Here is a 24,263-nt window from a genome sequence, read left to right on the forward strand (position 1 = left end):
CCTTGTCTGGCTTCCAGAGGGACCACTCTCTCCGTGACTCCCTTGTCCGCTCCACACTCCCCTCCATCCCCACCACACCCAGCACCTTCCCCTGCAACCGCAGGAAGTGCTACACTTGCCCCCATACCTCCTCCCTCACCCCCATCCCAGGCCCCAAGAAGACTTTCCACATCAAGCTGATGTTAACCTACACGTCTGCCAATGTGATATACTGCATCCACTGTACCCGTTGTGGCTTCCTCTACATGGGGGAAACCAAGCAGAGGCTTAGGGACCGCTTTGCAGAACACCTACGCTCGGTTTGCAATAAACAACTGCACCTCCCAGTCGCAAACCACTTCAACTCCGCTCCCATTCCTTAGACGACCTGTCCAACCTGGGCCTCCTGCAGTGCCACAATGATGCCACCCGAAGGTTGCAGGAACAGCAACACATATTCCGCCTGGGAACCCTGCAGCCCAATGGTATCAAAGTGGATTTCACAAGCTTCAAAATCCCCCCTCCCCCCACCGCATCCCAAAACCAGCCCAGCTCGTCCGTGCCTCCCTAACCTGTTCTTCGTCTCACCTCTCCCCTCCTCCCACCTTGAGCTGCACCTCCATTTCCTACCTACTAACCTCATCCTGCTCCCTTGACCTGTCCGTCCTCCCTGGACTGACCTAGCCCCTCCCTACTTCCCCACCTACACTCATCTCTACTGGCTCCATCCCCGCCCCTTCAACTTGTCTGTCTCCTCTCCACCGATCTTCTCCTCTATCCATCTTCGGTCCGCCTCCCCCTCTTTCCCTATTTATTTCAGAACCCTCTCCCGCTCCCCCTTTTCTGATGAAGGTTCTCGGCCTGAAACGTCGGCTTTTGTGCTCCTAAGATGCTGCTTGGCTTGCTGCGTTCATCCAGTTCCACACTTTGTTATCTTGGATTCTCCGGTATCTGCGGCTCCCATTATCTGTAATAAATCCATGCTGGTTATCCCTGATCAATCCCTACCTTTCCAAGTATTAATTAATCCAATCCTTCAGACTTTTTTCCCAACAACGTCCCTACTACTAACATAGGATTAGGTGGTCTGTAATTACCTGGAATATCTCTGCTGTCCTTCTTGAACAACGGAACAACATTAGCAATCCTCCAGTCAGCTGGCACTTCATCTGTGATCAGTATCATTGGCGAGGACGGCATTTATTGTTCCTCCTTAATTGGCCACAAGTCACTTAAGAGTCAGCCACACTGCTGTGGATCTGGAGTCACGTATAGGCCAGCCCAGGAAAGGATGTCTGGTTTCTGTCCCTGAAGGGCAATAGTGACCCAGATGTGTTTTGTTGATTTTTTTTAAATGGACATGACTAGGCCAGCTCTTTGAACCCAATGCAAATCTGGATTAAATTTCACCAGAATGTTAGTTTGGGTTCTTGATTACTAGTCCAGTAGCATTCCTACTGCAGCAGTGTTTCCCCACACTGTGAGGTCAGCATACAAGCAGTAGAACATTAAATCCACTCAGTCAAGGCTATAACACCCGTCAGTGACCTATGGTTATTTGTTCCCACTGCTGTCTCATTCTTTATCTGCAGGATAATGCCCTGTGTCTAATGTGGAAACAGAACATCTTTCTTCTTTTTCACCTCCGCTTTCAAGATTGCCTTGCAGCATGAAAAAACATGGGTGCATGCTCTCTCCCATCATTAGCCACTGCTTTGTTGCACGATTCAAAATGATCCTGTCACTGCCAGCAGTCACAATGTACCTTCTGCATAAGAGGTGCAGGTTATATTTAAGAAGTGCAGGTGAACTTTAAGTATGTGTTATCAGACAACATTATTGGGCACTCTGCCATTGTGTTCATTCCAGTTACTCCTGGCAACCTGGAACAATTATTGCAATGAGCAGGGAGCACAAAGTTGGCATGCTGTCTACGTTCTCTTTGACTGATGTGGGGTAATTTCACATTGTGATTCTCATGCCTGTTTTGGGGCTATCTAATTCAATCCTTAGTTAATGAATACCAACTTTACAACTCCACAAAAACGGCATTTGATCACTTCATTACTTGTGTGCTAAACTTATATATGCCTGTTTGAATGCCTTCAGAGAAATTCAAGAGATGCTAATCAGTAATAAGGTCCAAAAGTGTAAGTTAAATCTATTATGCAATATAATAGTTCTGAAACGGTTAATGCTGGAGGCTGTGAAAAGTTTTGGCCACTGTGATGATGTCATACTGGCTTGGGTAACAGTAAGGCAGAAAATCTTAAACCTTGTGAAGTGAAAAGATTCATAGGTTTCTTATACTGTTAGTCACAATGTTCATGTAACTTGGGTCTTGCTGAGAAGACACAGTTTGACAAAACTTCTCTTGCTAAATCAGGTCATGTCACAAGAAGACTGAAGTCAAAAGGGAAACCAATATTTATACCGTATGACAGGAGAATGCTTATTGGTTAGCAAGTGAATTCTGATTGCTAGAGGTGCTGCCATGGACAGCGCATGACATAATGATAGTTAATCCTTAGCTGTCAGGCTTTGTGTTTTAAACAAGGAAAGGTGACTCTGACTGAGCAAAGTATTGCCTTGAGGTATGAACCAGGGAATGACTCTAACCTATTGCATTCTTTCTGTCTGGAAAGAACAGATTCTATGTACCGATAAGTGTACCTTTCAGTACATGCCTTAATTTGCAGTCTGAGAGAGGAACCCAAATCAACTGGCAGCATAATTCTTTCTACAATCAGGATTATGTAACAAATGTTGTCCAGTTGCAGAATCATACCTAATGTTGGATACTACATCGAGCTTTGGAAGCATGGGCTACTTGGTTACAGTCAGTAGCTTGCTTGTTGCTCTTTGATGCCATCCACCATCTTTGGGATGTGCAGCTAAATACCTAGCATCACAACAGAGCTGAAATTCATATACCACATCAGTCATTTGGGTGATAGGCCGACGTACCTTTTTCAGCAGTACTCAACTGCTGTATTGCTAAACTACTGCTTGTCTAATGTAACTTGAACCTGACTGATAACATGCATAAATATACTTTGTTTAAGATAACAGCCTCTTCCAGTTGAAACTCAATGGTTGTACCTCTATCACTATAAGCTGAACGTAGAAGCAGTCCAGGAAAGAGGAATGGTCGCAGCATTCTACAGACATATACACCTAAAACCAGGCATTAAATTACCATGGGTATTTATGAAACAAAAACAGAAGTAAACCATTTAGTCCCTCAAGCCTGTTCCACTGCCATTCATTGAGATTATGACTCACTGAGACCAAATTTCATCTAAGTACCTTTGCCCCATACCCTTTAATCCTAGTCTAATAAAACTATCAATCAATCTCATCTTTAAAATTTACACCTGATCCAACATCAATTGCCACTTGTGGAACAGAAATCCAAATGATCACATTTTACATGCCTTCGTGTTTTCTAATTTCATTCTGGAATGGTTGAGTTCTAATTTTCAGGCTATCTGACTTATTCCAAAGGCCAGCCAACAGAAATAGGTAATTCTATCAACCCTATTCACATTTTATCATGAAAATCATTCAAAACATCCCTTAACCAGTCCTTAATATACTAAATTCCTGAGAACACAACATTATTTTGTTGAAATTAATCCTTTGAATTATTTCTGGAAAATCAAACTTGCACTCCCCCTGAGGCTAATACATCCCTCCAAAGTAGTGTTGCCCAGAACTGTTTACAATTGTTCAGGTGCAGTTGAAGCAAAGCTCTGTATAGCAGAAGCCCGGCGTATCCCTATTGTATTCTTTTGCTTTGCCATTTTCTGTACATTTTGTCACTTTTAATTATTGATGTACTTGGATCTCTTTGGCCTTCGACTAATTTACATTACGTTCCCCATTTCCTCCCAAAGCTATCTATTTCAGTTCCAGATTGTTTGTATAACCCCTTCATGAGCTTCTGATGTCTGTCAGATACTTACAATTGAATTAGCACAACGGAATATCATGCCTAGCAGGAATACCCCGAGTAATGGACCACCAAGAATTCCAAAAATAGTGAGGGCAGCCTGGAAAAACAGAAGAGAGAGTGGATTGCTGATATATTTGTGTGATATCTGTGACAGAGAGATGTGAAACAGTTTTAAGAGGACAATTCACGGAAACCAGATTTATTTCACATTCCTTTGCCTCTCAGTTTAAAATAGGTTTTAACCTTTCGGCTGCTGTTGTCACGGAATAACTCGTTACCTTTGATCCTTAGGTAAATTGTATGCTGTAAGGTCCTGCTGCAGCTCTGTAATTGGAATATTCTAATGATGTTTCCTGTTCTCTATTAAACTTTCTTTCTCCTGAAGGCACTGTCTGCATTGGTCCAGAATATCAATTTGTTGAAAGCACTGAATCAGAAAATGTTTCTTAATAGACAGGCAGTTCAACATAACGCTATAAAAATTGGGGTTGAACCCAGCACAAACTGAGAGGCAGGATTTTCAGCAGTGTCTGAGGGCAGGTATGGAGGTGGGTACATAGCTTCATGTCGCTCCTAGCATGCCAATTTCCCAGTTCATTCTGTGCCAGCGTCAGCCTCCAGGTCACTGCATGTGGCGAAGAACAGTTCAACTGCATGGGAACAAGTAGCAGACCAGGAGCCAGCTCCCCAGGTAGACTTGGAGGCCTCTCAGTCTACTTGAAGTGCAGCAGCAGGTATCCTGCCACAGTGGTGGCCTGGCTGCAGAGGCCATTGCATGTTTTAAATATGAAATATTTGCAGAGAGGGTGCCACCATTTTGAAGTGCATTCCCTCTCTTATCTGCCATGTTATTAAACAGAAAAACAAAGAGCAAAGAAACCTACAGCACAGGAACAGGCCCTTCGGCCCTCCTGTCCAAGTATATCTTAAAAGACGCTAACGTGTCTGCGTCTACCACCTCCGCTGGCAACGTGTTCCAGGCACCCACCACCCTCTGTGTAAAGAGCTTTCCACGCATATCTCCCTTAAACTTTCCTCCTCTTGCTTTGAACTCATGACCCCTAGTAATTGAGTCCCCCACTCTGGGGAAAAGCTTCTTGCTATCCACCCTGTCTATACCCATCATGATTTTGTAGACCTCAATCAGGTCCCCCATCGACCTCTGTCTTTCTAATGAAAATAATCCTAATCTACTCAACCTCTCTTCATAGCTAGCACCCTCCATACCAGGCAACATCCTGGTGAATCTCCTCTGCACCCTCTCCAAAGCATCCACATCCTTTAGGTAATGTGGCGACCAGAACTGCACACAGTACTCCAAATGTGGCCCAACCAAAGTCCTATACAACTGCAACATGATCTGCCAACTCTTGTACTCAATACCCCGCCCAATGAAGGAAAGCATGCCACATGCCTTCTTGACCACCCTATTGACCTGCGTTGTCACCTTCAGGGAACAATGAACAATTCTGCTGCTTTCGAGATGATTGCTTCCTGTTAGCCCTCAAGCCTTGAGAGGAACTCACTAATGGATGCAGGGAAAATGGCCAAATCAGGGAAAATATACTCATAAGGTATGATTAGTAAGTTTGCGACTGAAGTAGGTGGTAACGTGGACAGTGAGGAAGGTATTCAGAAATTGCAGCAGCATCTTGATCAGCTGGCGAAGTACCAGTGAGTAATTATCGCCCACACTGAGCAGACTTAGAGAGAGTCATAGAGTGCTATAACACGGCGGCAGGTCCTTCGGCCCACACTGGTCCGTGCCGACCAAAATGTCCATCCCCGCTAACCCCATTTCCCTGCCCTTGGCCCATATCCTTCTAAACCGTTCTTATCCATGTATTCGTCCAAATGCCTTTTAAACGTTGTTAATGTACCTGCCTCAACCATGTCCACTAGCAGCTCATTCCATGAGTGTTAAACCCTCTGTGTCAAAAAGCTGCCCCTCAGGTTCCCCTGTATTCTTTCCCTTCTTACCTTAAACTGATGTCTTCTTGTCATCACTTCCCCAACCCTGGGAAAAAGACTAGATATCAAAGTGTGAAGCTGGATGAACACTTCAGGCCAAGCAGCATCTGTGTTCCTGAGATGCTGCTTGGCCTGCTGTGTTCATCCAGCTTCACACCTTGTTATCTTGGATTCTCCAGCATCTGCAGTTCCCATTATCTCTGGGAAAAAGACTGACTGCATTCATCCTATCCATACCTCTCATTATCTTATACACTTTGAGAAGACCACCCCCCCACAAGTCTCCTCAGCTCTAAAGAAAAAAAAATCTCAGCTTGTCTAACCTCTCCCTATAACAGTCCCTTAAGTCCTGGCAACATCCTTGTAAGTTCCTTCTGCACTCTTTCCATTTTAATAATATCCTTCCTCCAGCAAGGTGACCAAAACTGAATACAATATTCCAAGTGCAGCCTCACCAATGCCACGTACATCTGCATCAGAATTTCCCAACTTTTATACTCAATGCCCTGACTGATCTAGGCCAGTGTGCCAAAAGCCTTCTTCACTGCCCTGTCTACCTGTGACTCCACTTTCAGAGAACTGTGCATCTGAACTCCACGGTACCTCTGTTCCACTACACTCCTTAAGGGCCTACCATTCATCATGAAACTCGTACCTTGACTTGTCTTTCCAAAATACAACACCTTACACTTATCTATATTAAACTCCATTTGTCATTTCTCAACCCACTTCTCTAGCTGATCAAGATCCTGCTGCAATTACTGATAACCTTCCTCACTGCCTACGAAACCGTCTATTTTAGCACCATCAAACTTACTAATCACGCCTTGTACATTCTCATCCAAATCATCAATATAGATAACAAACAGCAGTGGGCCCAGCACCGACCCTTGAGGCACACCATTAGTCACAGGCCTCCAGTCAGACAAGCATCTTTTCAGTATTACCCTCTGCTTCCTACCATCAAGCCAACTGTGTATCCAATTTGAGATAACAAGATGTGGAGCTGAATGAACACAGCAGGCCAAGCAGCATTAGAGGAGCAGGAAAGCTGACATTTTGGGTCTAGACCTTTCTTCAGAAATGGGGGAGGGGAAGGGCGTTCTGAAATAAATAGGGAGAGGGGGAAGGCGGATAGAAGATGGATAGAGGGGAAGATAGGTGGAGAGGAGACAGACAAGTCAAAGAGGTGGGGGATGGAGCCAGTAAAGATGAGGAGTTACGGAGGAAATAGGTCAGTCCAGGGAGGACAGACGGGTCAAGGGGGCGGAATGACATTAGTAGGTAGGACATGGAGGTAGGGCGAGGGGATATGTGGGTGGAAGGATATGAGCTGGGTTGTTTTTGGGATGCGGTGGTGGGGGGAGGGGAAATTTTGAAGCTTGTGAAGTCCACACTGAAACCATTGGGCTGCAAGGTTCCCAATCTGAATATGAGTTGCTGTTCCTGCAACCTTCGGGTGGCATTGTTGTGGCACTGCAGGGGGCCCAGGATGTCGTCTGAGAAATGGGAGGGGGAGTTAAAATGGTTCGCAACTGTGAAGTGCAGTTGTTTAGTGCGGACCGAGCGGAGGTGTTCTGCAAAGCGGTCCCCAAGCCTCCGCTTGGTTTCCCCGATGTAGAGGAAGCCATAACGGGAACAACGGATGCAGTATACCACATTAGCAGATGTGCAGGTGAAAATCTGCTTGATGTGGCAAGTCTTCTTGGGGCCTGGGATAGGGGTGAGGGGGGAGGTGTAGAAGCAGGTGGAGCACTTCCTGCGGTTGCAGGGAAAAGTGCCGGGTGTGCCAGGGCTGGAGGGGAGTGTGGAGCAGACAATGGAGTCCCGGAAAGAGTGGTCCCTCCGGAAAGCAGATAAGGGTGGGGAGGGAAAAATGTCTGGTGGTGGGGTTGGATTGCAGATGGCGGAAGTGTCGGAGGATGATGTGTTGGATCCGGAGGTTGGTGGGGTGGTACATGAGGAAGAGGGGGATTCTCTTTTGGTGGTTATTGCAGGGACGGGGTGTGAGGGATGAGTTGCGGGAAATGTGGGAGACGTGGTCGAGGGCATTCTCGACCGCTGGCGAGGTGGGGGGAAATGTTGCGGTCCTTGAAAAACGAGGACATCTGAGATGTACGGGGGCGGAATGCCTCGTCCTGGGAGCAGATGTGGCGGTACCGCATGAAAGTACCTACTAACCTTTTCAGTGACTAGGTGGTCGGACAAAGGAGGTGGCCATGGGTACCCGCATGGGCCCAACGTATGACTGCCTCTTTGTGGGCTACATGGAACAATCTCTCTTCCGTAGCTACACTGGCCCTAAACCCCACCTCTTCTTCCATTACATTAATGACTGTATCAGCGCCGCCTTGTGCTCCCACGAGGAGCTCGAACACTTTATCCACTTCACCAACACCTTCCAGCCCAACCTCAAGTTCACCTGGACCATCTCTAATGCCTCTCTCTCCTTCCTGGACCTCTCTGTTTCCATCTCTAGCAACCACCCAGAAACCGATATCCATTTCAAGCCCATCGACTACCACAGCTAACGAGAATACACCACCTCCCACCCACCTTCCTGCAAAAATGCCATCCCCTATGCCCACTTCCTTCGCCCCCCCCCACAATAACAACCAAACCAGAATCCCCCTTGTCCTCACGTACCACCGCACTAACCTCCGGATCCAACACATCATCCTCCAACACTTCCGCCATCTGCAATCCAACCCCAACACCAGACATTTTTCCCTCCCCACCCTTATCTGCTTTCCGGAGGGACCACTCTCTCCGTGACTCCCTTGTCTGCTGCACACTCCCCTCCAACCCCACCACACCCGGCACCTTCCCCTGCAACCGCAGGAAGTGCTACACTTGCCCCCATACCTCCTCCCTCACCCCCATCCCAGGCCCCAAGAAGACTTTCCACATCAAGCTGATGTTAACCTACACATCTGCTAAATGTGCTATACTGCATCCACTGTTCCTGTTGTGGCTTCCTCTACATTGGAGAAACCAAGCGGAGGCAGAACATCTACACTCGGTTCACACTAAACAACTGCAAGTCCTTGTCGCGAACCATTTCAAAAGCACCCCCTCCCCCCACATTCCTCAGATGACATGTCCATCCTGGGCCTCTTGCAGTGCCACAATGATGTCACCCAAAAGTTGCAGGAACAGCAACTCATATTCCGCTTGGGAACCCCGCAGCCCAATGGTATCAATGTGGACTGCACAAACTTCAAAATCTCCCCTCCTGCTACCGCATCACAAAACCAGCCCAGCTTGTCCCCGCCTCTCTAACCCATCCTTCCTCCCATCTATCCCCTCCTCCCACGCCCATCCCGTACCTACTAACCTCATCCCGCTCTCCTGGCTTGTCCGTCCTCCCTGAACTGACCTATCTCCTCCCTAACTCCCTAGCTATACTCACATTTACTGGCTCCATCCCCGCCTCTTTGACCTGTCTGTGTCCTCTCCACCTATCTTCTCCGCTATCCATCTTCTATCAACCTCCCCCTCTCTTCCTATTTATTTCAAGAACCCGCTTCCCCTCCCCCATTTCTGAAGCAGGGTCTAGGCCTGAAACGTCAGCTTTCCTGCTCCTCTGATGCTGCTTGGCCTGCTGTGTTCATCCAGCTGTACACCTTCTTATCTCAGATTCTCCAGTACCTGCAGTTCCTACTATCTCTGTGTATCCAATTTGCCAACTCTCCCTCAATTCCATGTGATATAACCTTCCAGAGCAGCCTACCATGTGGAACCTTATCAAAGGCCTCAATGAAATCCACACAGACTATGTCTACCAATCTGCCCTCATCAGCCTTCCTGGTCACTTCATCAAAGAACTCTAACAAATTTGTGAGGCATGATCTCCGACCTGTGAAGCCATGCTGACTACTCCTAATCAAACCCTATCTTTACAAATGCATGTATATCTTATCCCTCAGAATCTTCTCAAGTAACTTACCTGCAACAGATGTTAAGCTTACTGGTCTATAATTGCCAGCTTTTTCATTACAGTCCTTCTTGAATAAGGGCACAACATTCGCTACCCTTCAGTCTTCTGAGACCTCATCCGTGGCTAACAATGATGCAAATATATAGCCAGGGCCCCCGCAATTTCTTCTCTAACCTCGTGCAGAGTTCCTGGAAGCATCTGGTCAGGAACAGGGAATTTATCCACCTTTGCACATTCTAATACTTCCAATACCTCCTGTACTATGATCTGGACTGTCCCCAGGTTCCCAAGGCTTCATGTCTTTCTCCATGGTAAACACAGAGGTGGAGAATTCATTGAAGGCCTCACCATCTCTTGTGGTTCCACGCGTACATGTCTACTTTGGTCCTTGAGGAGTCCTATTCTCTATGGAATTATTATTTTTCCTTTAACATACTTATAGAACCTCTTTGGATTCACCTAATCTTCTCAGCGAAAGCTACCTGTTGCCCACTTTTCACCGTCCTGATTTCCTTCTTCAGTAAACTCCTGTATCCCCTATGTACCTCTAGGGATTCCCTTGATCCCAGCTGCCTGCTCCCAAGCCATGCTTTTCTTTTTTTGTGGTCAAAGCCTCAAATCTTGTCACCCAGGGCTCCCCACTCCTGCTAACTGTGCCCGTCACCCTCACAGGAACATATAGATCTTGAACTCTGTCTATCACACTTCTTAAAGGACTGCCACATGCCTGAGGTCCCTTTGCCTGCAAACAAACTACTCCAATCAACTCCTGTAAGCTCCTATCTAATTCCATCAAAATTCTCCTTGCCCCAATTTAGAATTTGAACCTGTGGACCAGTTTTGTCTTTTTCCATAACTGTTTTAAAATTAATAGAAGTATGGTCACAGGTCCCAAAGTGCTCCCCCTACTGTCACCTGTCCTGCCCTATTTCCCAAGAGAAAGTCAAGTTGTTCAAGACTTCTGATACCCATTTGAGCCTGATAGCAAGATTCAGAGGTCCATTGGAAATATCCCGCCAACACGATCACAAGTAAACACAAAGGTACAAAGAAGTAGCACAAAATTACAAATTTCAAATCATGGGGATAAAGGTTCAGGCTGTTATCTGTTAGGAAATTTCTAAGCACATAGACTGCAGCAACTCAAGAAGGCAGCTCACTACCACCTTATGGGCAAACTAGACATTTACAAAAAATGGTGGCCCAGCCAGGGATGCGCACATTCCATCAGCGAATATCTAAGAAACCTTAGCAAGCCCTCATTTGAAGGGGTAGTAACAGATGGGCATAAGTTATGTCCCAGCTAGTTACACCCATACCCCATGAATTTATAATGAATTGACTATTTCTGGTGAATTAGTAAGAATCTTTTATTCAGCAGAAGGAACACAGTATGGTCTCCGTCTGGGGAGGAATTCCTACTTGCACAAGTGTTGAGGGGAAAAGTGTTATTGGAATATACAAACCTGGCAACACTCAGCACAAAGCTCTTTCAACTAGATTGGGCTCCAAATGCAGCTCAGACTGATGCAATTATCTCTGGATGTAAAGATCTTCTCAGTTTTCTCAATTAAGCTTTTAGGATAGGTCTGTAGGCCTAAACTGGCAATCTCTGAGAATCTAACCACTGGAGTCTTGCACAAGAAATGGAAACCTCACGTTGGTACAGTAAGAAAAGATGAGGTGAGTGACTAATGTGTATTGTTGGAGTTTACATCATGATTTCTCAGCCAGATTGTGTTCTCCCTGACAGCAGTTATTTAAAAAGAAAGAATGCTGAATGCATGAGATCTGGCCATGCTAATGAAGGCTAAATTTCAGTAAATGTGAAGTGACGTCTCATTACTTCTATAAACAGGTAAATCCTACCTGTAGTACGCCACCCATCACAGAGGACAATGCAGCCATTGCAATGCAGATGATTCCATATAAGAAGCCTATGAAACAAATAAGTAACTGTTGTAGAACAGTACATCCCCATTAAATGCAGCATATCCATGGTCAAATACAGTGATTTACAAATCTCTTAGACATACAGATGGTCTTCAGTCCACTGGCAAAATCTTGGAATCCAATGTGTTTAAAAGTTAAATTTGAGTTAACACTACGAGAGGTCATTTCAACAAAACAGTAAGGCATAACACTGAACTTGGGAATTTGGTGAGTTAATGTCTTCTTAAAATCTCGTGAAGAGTTGCAGGATGCCTTTAATTTAACATTAACATTGACATTTTATTCCAGTTTTCATCAATAGAAAAACGTTATCTGTCTTCTACATGTTGTGTGGTTATTTGAAGTTAGTTCTCAAGGCATCAGGTCTAACATAAGTGGAATTTCAGCCCCAATAAGTACATGTTTTTATTCATGCAAGAAGTAGAAAGGCCAGCTTGATAGAGTGCAGCTTCAACAGAATACTGGACCCAAGTTAAGGTATTTAGTACAGACAACAAGGAGCTGCTGTTTTGGTCTTTTACGTAGCAAGAAGTTGTTGGAGAGAGGAAGCAAGGGATAGCAAGATCTGAGAACTAAAATCCAGAAGAATTAATTAGACAAGTGATAGGTCGATGAGTTTAAATGTAGTTTTCTTTCTCTAAACTGAGGCAATGTTTCACTAACAAATTCATGTGGTGTTGAACTTAGAGCTTAGCTGGTTACATTCTGCTCAGTGTAACTGCATTTTGTCACTGAGTGATATTTCGAATCTTGAAATACTAAGCAACTTAATAAAGTACAATAAAACTAGCTGGTAAGGTGAAATGTTACAACTGCGGATAGTTGCAATAAGCAATGCATTACATCAGAGGTGGGCTTACAGCAGAATATACTGATTAGAAATAAAATATGTTGACTGATCAATTTAATTAAGATAATTAAAATTGTGAAACATTGTTTCGTGTGGCAATCTTTGTGTTGACAATGATATTGTTTAAGATGTTCACGGTGTCTATCTACAATCTGGAAAAATTAGTGTAGGCCCTTTCTCCACTGCACAAAATGATTGTGATTGTCACCAGTATTAAAATATTTTGACAACATCTATTTGTTCGATGCTTCTTACCAGATGGCTGTGGGGATTTATCTGTCAAAGCCGCAGATCATTGTCATTAATAATATACAAGGCTAGATACTGAGCGAAACAGGAAAATGTCTGTAAACCCTGCAATTTACAGTGAGGCTGTAAGAAATTGTGCCAAGTCATAAGGAAGAGTAATCCCTTGTAACTTCTGTAGAATAATACCTCGTTTCTCCCTGGATCTCTGTAGCATGCTGAATTACCCTGATATGTTATGCAGCATCCCACAGTGATCTAAAAAGCTGTTTTAGATATTTTAGGAACATGGGGACAGGAATAGGCGATTCAGGCCTTTCAGCCCATTCCACAAGTCAATAAAGGTTATGGTTGATCCGTGATCTAATTCCATATAGCTGCCTTCAGTCCATATGCCTTAATACCTCTGCTTAACAAAAACTTATTTATCTCAGATATAAAAATGACAAGTGATCTTGCACCCACAGTCATTTGTGGAACAGAGTTCCAAATATATATTACCCTTTGTGTGTAAAAGTGCTTTACAACATCTCTCCTGAGTGGCCTGGCCCTAATTCTCAGACTATGTTCCCTAGTTCTAGAATTCCCAATCAGTGGAATTAGTTTCTTTACCTACCCCATCTTTTCCTGTTAATGTCTTAAAGACTTCCAACAGATCACCATTAACCTTCTAAGTTCTAGAGAAAACAAGCCTAACTCGTATAATCTCCTGTCAGAATTTAACCCCGAAGTCCAGACATTATTCTTTTAAAAAAATGTTGTACTCCCTCCAAGACCAATACATCTTTCCCAAGGTACAGAGCCCAGATCTGCTCGCAGTACTCAAATGGAATCTAACCCAGGATTTATATAACTGCAGCATAACCTCTGCATCCTTATACTCCAGTTCTGTTTAAATTAAAAGGGCCAACATTCCACCAGTCTTCTGGATTAGTTTCTGCATCTGTTCATGGCATCTTAAAGTTCTATGCTCCTACACCCGACCCCCAAAGTTTCTTTGGCCATCCATTGTATTTAACCTTACGCCACCTAGAAACTACCCTGATCTATCCTTTTCGAAGTTACAAGTCATACGACAGCAGGTTATAGTCCAACAGGTTTATTTAAAATCACAAGTTTTCTTAGCACTGCTCCTTCATCCACGTAATGAAGGAACAGCATTCCAAAAGCTTGTAATTTTAAATAAACCTGTGAGACGATAACCTGGTGTCATGTGACTTCTGACTTTGTCCACTCCAGTCCAACACCGGCACCTCCACATCATATCCTTTTTCAGCCCAAAATCGATAACGTCACACTTGCTTATACTGAATTCCATCTGCCACAGTGTTGCCCATTTATCTAGTCTATCAATATCTCTTTGTGTCATCATCTACGCTGTCTACAATGCCTCCTAACTTGATGTCATCAGCAAATATGGATCTCTGACTTTGTTCATTAACAACTAGATAATAACAAACAATGTGAATAATTGAGGTCCGAAAACAGATCCTTGTGGAACATCACTAGTTGCATCCTGCTAATTTGAATTCCTATACATTATCTCTATTTGCTGTCACCTGCCGCACAAATGATTTTCCAAACAAGTCAATGATTTATCCTCTATTCTATGTGCTTTAACACAGTCTCTTATGACAGAGTTTATTAAAATTCCATCTGGAAGTCCATATAAACAACATCCATAGACAATTCTCTGTCAACTACCTTAGTCAGCTCTTCAAAAAATTCAGTGAGGTTTGTCAAGCATGATCCATCGATCATGATTCCATGCCGGCTTTCACCGATTAACCGAAAATATTTAAGGTGTTCAGTTAGCCCATCCTTGATTACAGACTCCAACAACATCCCCGTCACAAATGTTGGGCTAAATGATCTACAATTCCCTGGTTTTCCTCTTTTGCCCTTCTTAAATAAAAGCAAAGTGCAATTTTCCAATCCAGACGGACAACTCCTATATCTAGGGAACTCAGTGATTATAGTTAGGGTGTCAACAATGTGGTCATCTACTTCCCTAAGTACCCTCAGCCAGAATTCTCATTACCGATGTTTACTTGTATTAATATTATTTAGTCCCTATTTCCAATCTACTATTTATTTCCTTGGGATTTCCAGCTAGTTACCCACATTTCTACTGTAAACAAGAAGGCAAAGTTATTATTCAACATGTCTTCCACTTCCCCATAATTATTGACAATACTCCCACTTCCAATCTTTCGTGGACTAACACTGCTCTATACCTTTACATTACTATAAAATTTCTTATTGATTTTGATATCCTTTGTAGATTTCTGTCATAATCCCTCTTATTGCTCTTACAAGGTGCTCTGCCTATGCTGGCCTTTGTAGTATTTCCCACTCAACTGGATTGGTGCTTTTTTTTGCATTTTTGTAAACCCTTTAATACTGTCCCTTATCTCTTTTGTTACCTATAGCTTGTTTTCTGTGAAAGTGAGCTTTTCCCTCTCAGAGGTATCAACTGTCTTGATATTAAATGTTTCTTTAAACACCCTCAACTTCTCTTCTGTTGCGTTACCCATTAGCAGATATTCCCAGATCACTGTGAACAGTCTCTGCCTCATCTCATTAAAATTGGCCTTACCTAAACTCTAATAGCTCTTTCATTCTTTTCACATTCAAATGTTACACTGAACTCAATCATGTTATGCTTTCTAATCATTTTCGAATCAACCTGCTCTGAGATGTTATTTCATACCTCTGGAACAAATGCGACTTGAACACAAGTCTCCTGGCTCAGTTACACTAGGCCACCAGAGCCCCTCAACAACACTATCCTACACTACTGACCCATTGTGAATAAAAATGATATATCTCCTTAATGTAATGTTGAGTTTTCTGATAGAAAAGGGCTCATATCATTGCATGTAAGAGCAGTTGAAAATAAAGGTGACTCAAAACAGGTACTGAAAATCTCAAAGTAGATTCTGCAGGTGACCACCAAAAATATCCAGCCCTGATGAGTTCTATCAGGCAGGAACAATTACATGATTACGTTGATTTTGAGAGTGTACAGCTTACAAGCTGAAGGAAAGTCAGAGGCAAAAACACAGTACCACAGTTTTGAGACCCTGGTAAATGAGTTTGATGTATAAATGCTGACCTACTAGTAGATTGCTCTTCATGTTCCACCTAAGAACTGGATCAACTACCAGTTTGACTGAAATTCCAACCTGGAAGTGGTTTCTACATGTATCTGAACATTTGTAGCCATGCAATTCTACTTACTGAGTCCCTTTGTGATCCAAGCAAGTTTCTGCTCTGATAAACTGATGAACGGGATGATGATATCCTCCACTGTGACAGCAGCCAATGCATTGACACTAGAGGAAACCGTACTAAAAAAAAAATCAATGAAAGAGAGTCAGGACTTCAACACTGAAGGAAACAGCATTAGAGCGAGATCAATTAGAAAGAACAAGGACATTAACATTAAGGATTATTGAATAGATTCAGATGTACAGTACCTCAAAGTCCCACTGTATGCGGCTGCCACAAACAGTCCTGGAACGCCAGGATAATCCTTCATAATATCCATCACCAGATATGGGAGCAACTAAAACACAAGGAGTATAACAAACCTGATTTAACATATTAAGACCCACTTACTGGGAACCTTTTCTACCCCATATGGTATGGCAAATTACTAAGGAATACCATCTACTATTCAAGCAAAATCCTACGCTTCCTGGTTTGCTCAAACAAGATCCCTGACAAATACAGTCCAATTTCAAATAACTCGACAGAGGCCAGTATCTCATCACCGTCATCCTTTAAATACATGTAGAGTCACTGACACTGATCCAGCTGACTCAGAGCCAGCTTTAAGAGTGGACAGAACTCTGCCACTGCTGTTTATATCTGTCTGCCAGGGCTTCTTGACTGGGCCAGATTAACAGCCCCAATCAGGAATTTCATATTCTATGAATCCACCTGGCTCACCTTGTTACAATCACCACATTCCTCCCTCTCTGTGTCAGATGACATAGTCTGGTTCTTTTATTTTGCAGTTCCTCCCAGGGCATTTTAGCACCACGTTAGGTTATTCCAAATCTGCCTCTGATACAGGTGGCATATAACGCACAGTAGCTTGTCTCCTGTGCCAAGAGCATCTTGGAAGAAATTCATTCTCTTTTTCAGGTGGCAAAGGCTTTAAGGTTAGTGACATTAGTCATGTCCATCTCAGAATCCGATGCATTTTCAACACATGACAGAGATGGAGAATCCACAGGCTCCAGAATGTTTGGAAGGGCAGTCAAGGACCTAGACATGTTTTCCTCCTGCACTGTGTGAGTTTGCAGCTTTCATACTGTCCACGTCCTCATTCAGAACTCCAGTACCTACCTAAACTTTATACGTCACTGCACCTGACCTCACACAGACCATGACTCTTATCTATGTAGGGCCAATGCCATGCCAAACTTTGTCCCCTGAAGTAAACTTTGCTAGGGATCATAGTATGCCCATGCCTTAAAGAATGATAGCTGTTTCTTCACTTCCCTGAAATCTCTAGCTTCGCCACATCACATTTCCCAGGCTGACCCTTTTTTAAGAGTTGATACAAAGGTGCTGGGATGGAGGCCAGGTTATGCATGAACTTTCTGTAATAGGTCACCAGGCCAAAGAAAGATCAAAGTTCCGTTACTGATGTGAGAGCCGGGGCATCTTTGATTGTCCTCACTTTACCTGCCAACAGGTTTAACCCAATCTTGTCAACTCTGTAGCCCAAGTAGGTCACTTAAGGGTGCCTGGAAATCACATTTTTCCCTTCTAAGGCGTACAAGATGAACAAACATCTCAGGAATATGTCCAAGTTCTCCAAATGCTCCTTATTTGTCTTTCCTATCATTAGCACGTCAAGATAAGTAAATGGCTACCTAGGGTAGACCTTGTAAAATGTTCTCCATTGTCTGTTGAAAAATTGCACAGGTTGAAGATATCCCAAATGCCAATCTTGTATATTGATACAAACTCTTATTGGTATCAATTGTAGCATACTTCTGGGAATTCTCATTTAACTGCAATTGTACGTATGCATGGGTCATGTCCAACTTTGTGACTGATAGTCCCCTGCCAGCATTCCATCTAAGTCCTCTAAGCAAGGGATTGGGTATTTATCCAGCTGTGAAAAGCATTATGTTGTTTGTTTAAAATCTCTACATGTGCAAACTGACGCACCTCACTTCTCAATCAGTATGAATGACATCACCCATTCCGCAAATGAACTCATTTGACGATTCCTTTACTTTCCAACCTTCTAATTTCTCCCTCTACTTTTGCCCATGAGGCAAATGGCACTGGGTGGGCTTTACAGAACCATGGAATTGCTTCCTGGTCGACATGCGATGTGGTCACAGCTCCTTTTATAGTCTGTAGACCTTCCTGAAAAATTTCCGGGCATTTAAATACAACTACACACAGGCAGCTATTTTCTAATCAAAAAATGTTGAGCCAATCATGGTGAATCTTCTTGAACCAGTTTCACCATATCAAACTTGGGCCTCAGCCTTTTTACTACAATCTGTGGTAACTGAACCAGCTGCTTCTCATAAGAGACCAGACCAAAGTTGTGCAATTAACCTGTAAAAGTTGCATGGTTTAGGTTCTGAGGGTGGCTGAGGTCTTTGTGCAAACTTAAGGGTTGGAGGCCAGAGCGAATTTTCAAGACGGGCTGCGCAATGACTGAAATGGCTGCGCCAGTATTTATTTGAAACAGGTGGCCACTTAACAGAGAGTTAATTTTTATTAGTTCTGATTTGGATGTTGGTAAGCAATTTGACTATTGTTAACTAGATGTAAGTGGATTTTGCAAGGTGTGCACTCTCCTGGATACCGGCCTATGAGTTTTCTTACTCAACTTAGGTATAGTAGGGCTCATTGGCTGTGTCTAGTCCACATGAAGTGATTACAACGGCTTGTTTGCGAACATTTGAAGAAAATTTTAACAATTTGGCAAAGGCTTGGCTTTGTTTCATAGTTTGACTTTGGGCTGACCTAGAGTTGCATTGTTCAGGATATGTCCTGAGTTAGGCGAAATAATGGCCTTCAGTCAAGTGGTGTTCCAAAAGCTCAGTAAGAATGGCAAGGGTGTCCACTTCGAACAGAAAACTGCATTTCTCACGGCTAATCCATCTAATTTGCACATCCCTGGACACTACAGGCAATTCAGCATGGCCAATCCACATAACCTGAACATCTTTGGACTGCAGGAGGAAACCTGAGCACCTGGCAGAAACCCAAGCAGACATAGGGAGAACATGCAAACTCCACACAGACAATTGCTCAAGGGTGGAATCAAACCGGGATCCCTGGCGCTGTGAGGCAGCAGTGCTAACCACTGAGCCACAAGGCTGCAGTACCTACACCTCCAAATTATTCCACAATTATGGGATATTCGTGTGGAACGGAAAATGGTACTCACATAAGGTTCTTTCTAGGGGAATTTATTCGTCCCATTTGCACTTGAGGGATATTTGTGGCATTACTTTCCTTTCAGAGTCTTAGGAATTTCAACTGGCTCTGACATAAATCAGTTTACAGTTACATTTTAAGCTGGAAATAGGTGATGGTTAACCACAGTGGGTGGGACTAGACTGTAAGGAGAGGCGCGTGATTTATTTATATATGAAATATATACTAATATCATTTACAACAGTAGCATTTATATTTCAAAACGATAGCAAATCAGTAGGTAACTTTTGTAAAGGTTATTTTTTAAAAGAAGAGTTCAGAAAGCTATCCCGGAACAGTGACCTAATTCAGTATTTGTTAGAGGGTGGGAATCCCTGGAGAGTTCATAGAAGATTGTTTATACTGTAATGATTTATGACAGGAAGTGTGAGGAATGTTTAAGAATGTCTCAGAATATGGGCTTAGAAAACTGAGATTAAAATTTAGGGCAGTTTAGAGACCTGACAAGGGTCAGAAGTAAAATACAGTTTCTCTGGTAGGAAGGATGTTATGGGTTCAGTGACCACACTTCAGAACGGACCCATATTGTTAACTCTGCCTTCTCTCCACAGGTACTGCCAGACCTGCTGAGATTTTCCAGCGATTCCTGGTTTTGTTTCTGATTTTCAGCATCAGGAATTCTTCAGTTTTTAGTCAGTAATGGTTATTTCTCAGACTCCACAATGGTGTCCTCCAAGAGTCAGTTTCAGATTCAGTATTTGACCTGACATTTGCACAAAACTTCACCAAATGTTGGAAAATACCAAACTTGGAGCAAAGGCAAACAATGTGGATGATACAAATTGCAACACGACTTGCAGAATAGACAGAGTGGGCCAGAAGAAATTTAACACAGAGAAGTGTGAGACAATGCATTTTCACAGAACATGTGGAGAGGGTAAATATACATTTACATGGTGGTACAATTTAAAGAGACGGCATAGATAGAAGGGCCTGGTGGGGGGTTCATGTGCATAAATTTTGAATGCGGGCAAGATATGCTGAAACTGTATTAAGTAAAGCAAATGGGATCTTGAGCTTCATACAGTAGTATTAAATTAAAAAGCAGGAACAATTACACTGAATCTTTAATATATCTCTGGTCAGACTGCAGTTAGAGTAATATGTTCAGTTCTGGTCTCCACACAGGAGGAAAACTGTTAAGGTATTTGAGAAGTACAGAGGACATGTACCAGAATTCACCAGAGATGGGGGAGTTTAGTGACAGGGTTAAGTTGGAAAAAGCGGGATTGGAGTAAAGTTGGACTTAAAGGAGTATGAATGCTTAATAAGATGGACAAAGTAAAGCTTTTGCATTAGTTGGTGACACCAAGACTAGAGGACACTGAATTAAGGGCAACAGATATTGGGGCAAACTGTTTAGTGTACCAAGTGGTAACCACTTGGAATTCACTGCTTCAGAGGAAGGTGAAATGATCAATAATTTCACAAAAGACTCGTTCGTGACTTGACGGACGTAACTCGTAGGATATTTGGTCATGGAGCAGGGGAATACAACTGACTGCATTGCACCATGGAGACCTGGCGTGAACCCAGTGGGCCTCATGTCCTCATGAACTGTAAGGATACTCCATGACCTCGCTGCTGACAGCTTACCTGGTCTGACGCTCTGACTTTTTTCTGAGTCAGGGGATCACATTGGTGATAAATAGAGTACATCGTGAGACCGGTAAATACTGCACAAATGGCTATTATCCACAGGCCAACCAAATTGATATAGAGAGATCTGAAATAAAGAAAATCCGAGAATGGCAGCTTCAAGGGGATGGAAGTGAATAACTTACAATTGCTAGGAGATATTCATAAAAAAAAACAAGTCAATATAGCTCTGGAAGAAAAATAAGATGGAACGGTCAGTCATGGGCCATTAGCAAGCAGTCCACAGAGGCCAGAGCTTGTGTCAAGTCTAATATTGAGAATCAAGCTTATGCAATCAACTTTTCTATCCTCAAGGCAGCACAACACAACGACAACTGTTTCTTTTAAAAACACCCTCATAACAGGGAAAAAATAAAAGACACAGACACTGCAATGATTGCAATAATTAAAAAGCTCTGCAGACATGCGATGGTAGAAATTCCATATCAGGTGTGCTGTGTCTGAATCTATCACATCAGTGCATCATGACCAATCTATATGTTTCTTGAGGTATTACAATATCAAATTCAAAGTGCTTCTACAACATATTTCTGAATTTATAATATAATTTTTATGGTGGTTAGTATGTTTGTGGTTCACTGGAACCGTAAAGAGAACATAAGGCAAACAGAGTGTAAACTTGAACAGAATATTATGGACTGGACCAGACCCTCTCAAAATATATTAATAGTTAGCCTAGACCCTAACTTTATCATCTTTGAAAGGTAGGTGCGAAGTGCGTGTTCCAGATGTGGTTCAACTGGTCAAACCACTCAACATTAAGCAAGACATAATTCAGTTAAACACTATAGTTAAAATTACAAACAAAAGACAAATGAATTTACAATAAAAACCCAAAGAACTGAGGATGCTATAAATCAGGAACAAAAGCAAAGTTGCTGGAAAAGCTAAGCAGGTCTGGCAGCATCTGTGAAGGAAAAAAACAGAGTTAACGTTTCAGGTCCGGTGACGCAACCTCAGAACCAATCAGTTCTGAACTTTGGTTCTGAGGAAGGATCACTGGACGTGAAATGTTAACTCTGTTTTACCCTTCACAGATGCTGCGAGACCAGCTCAGCTTTTCCAGCAACTTCGTTTTTGTACCATTCTCAACTGGCGTTGACCACAGCCTGAGAACCTTCACGACTGTTCTCTGCAACGTTTTTGGAACATCCAGATGCATAGTCCCCTCTTCAGCCATCAGCTGCAGCCTGTGTACCCCTCACAGCCACTTCTCTTGGCCCACACCTCAGTACTTACCATTATTCCCTGGCATTACCCGGGGTCTGAGTCCACGTGTGACTGCTTCCTTTGACATTAAAAACAGCATGGGATTGTGGGAGTAAAGTACATGTGATATCTATTTTCCCAACAAAAAAAAGTGTTCCCACACAGATGGTGGGCCAAATCCTGCTCACATTACCAAGTGTTGTAATTGTGGTTCACTGGAACAATAATTAGAATACAAGGTAGAAGGAGAGTAAATTGAACATGGAACACTTTACTGCATCCTCTCAACTCCACAGTCAGTTCTGAGACAGCGTCCCCTAGGTCCAGCCTCTGGACACCTGACGTGTTCTTTTGAATGGGCAACACACATCCAATGACATCTGTGACAGCAGTTTGACTGAATTAATCTTTAGGCTGGGATTCCTCTGCACAGTATTACAAACAGGATAACAAGTGAGACGAATAGAGAGGAGCTGGTGACATGGTCGGAGAATACCTAGAGATTGTGGACAACACGAAGTGGGTTTATTTGTAGCACTTGTAACATAATTACTACTGAACCACTTGAGCACCATGTCACACACTTCAATAGATCTAGACAACTGAAGATCAAATACTTACAGCTTAGCCTCAAACTGGCTTCTACAAGCAATGTACCGCTGAACCTGAGACTGATTGATGCCATAAATAGCTGTCCACACAAAAGTTCCACCAACCACGATCGTCCAGAAGGTGTGTCGTCTTATTGGGCTTGGATCAAAGCTGAGAACAGGCAAGAAAACAGTGGTGAGGATCGACTGTTTGATTTGCTGTCGTTTTATTGTTGGAATAACAATGAGACATTAGAGACAAAGTGCTACCATCATGCACACATGCCCATGTGAGTACTTGATCTCAGGTGGCAGAGAAGCACAGTAGTGAGGCAGTGCCACCCGTTGAAAAGACTAGCCCTTTCATTTTGGCATTTACTTGTAGCTATAGCTGCCTGTTCTGACAGTTATAGAGTCATAAAGCACAAAAACAGACCCTCACTGCATCCACTGTACCCGGTGCGGCTTCCTCTACATTGGGGAAACCAAGCGGAGGCTTGGGGACCGCTTTGCAGAACACCTCCGCTCAGTTCGCAACAAACAACTGCACCTTCCAGTCGCAAACCATTTCCACTCCCCCTCCCATTCTTTAGATGACATGTCCATCATGGGCCTCCTGCACTGCCACAATGATGCCACCCGAAGGTTGCAGGAACAGCAACTCATATTCCGCCTGGGAACCCTGCAGCCATATGGTATCAATGTGGACTTCACCAGTTTCAAAATCTCCCCTTCCCCAACTGCATCCCTAAACCAGCCCAGTTCGTCCCCTCCCCCCACTGCACCACACAACCAGCCCAGCTCTTCCTCCCCACCCACTGCATCCCAAAACCAGTCCAACCTGTCTCTGCCTCCCTAACCGGTTCTTCCTCTCACCCATCCCTTCCTCCCACCCCAAGCCACACCCCCAGCTACCTACTAACCTCATCCCACCTCCTTGACCTGTCCGTCTTCCCTGGACTGACCTATCCCCTCCCTACCTCCCCACCTACACTCTCTCCACCTATCTTCTTTACTCTCCATCTTCGGTCCGCCTCCCCCTCTCTCCCTATTTATTCCAGTTCCCTCTCCCCATCCCCCTCTCTGATGAAGGGTCTAGGCCCGAAACGTCAGCTTTTGTGCTCCTGAGATGCTGCTTGGCCTGCTGTGTTCATCCAGCCTCACATTTTATTATCTTGGAATTCTCCAGCATCTGCAGTTCCCATTATCTCCTTCCATCCAACTCATCTGTACAGACCTGATATCCCAATCTGACCCAAACCCATTTGTCAGGATTTGGCCCAGATCCCTCTAAACATTTCCTATTAATTCATCTAGACGGCTTTTAAATGTTGTAACTGTACTCACTTCATCACTTTCTCTGGCAGCTCGTTCTAGACACGTACCACCTTCTGCATGAAAAAGTTACCCCTCAGCTCCCTT

The 24,263-nt window shown here is 43.6% G+C and overlaps 1 protein-coding gene across 1 annotated transcript in view; it reads right to left on the reverse strand.

Moving 5' to 3' along the window:
• LOC125462862 (sodium-coupled monocarboxylate transporter 1-like) overlaps nt 1-24,263 on the reverse strand; it is an 81,862-nt gene that overhangs the window by 24,410 nt on the left and 33,189 nt on the right. Inside the window, exons 6-10 of the mRNA XM_059653229.1 lie at nt 22,873-23,013; nt 20,980-21,109; nt 16,380-16,468; nt 16,141-16,250; nt 11,718-11,785 (exon numbers count right to left, since the gene is read on the reverse strand). Coding sequence (XP_059509212.1) covers nt 11,718-11,785; nt 16,141-16,250; nt 16,380-16,468; nt 20,980-21,109; nt 22,873-23,013 — 538 coding nt within the window. The remainder of the gene's footprint in view (nt 1-11,717; nt 11,786-16,140; nt 16,251-16,379; nt 16,469-20,979; nt 21,110-22,872; nt 23,014-24,263) is intronic.

The sequence above is a fragment of the Stegostoma tigrinum genome, chromosome 21 (assembly GCF_030684315.1).
Source record: "Stegostoma tigrinum isolate sSteTig4 chromosome 21, sSteTig4.hap1, whole genome shotgun sequence".
Classification (NCBI taxonomy): Eukaryota; Metazoa; Chordata; class Chondrichthyes; order Orectolobiformes; family Stegostomatidae; genus Stegostoma; species Stegostoma tigrinum.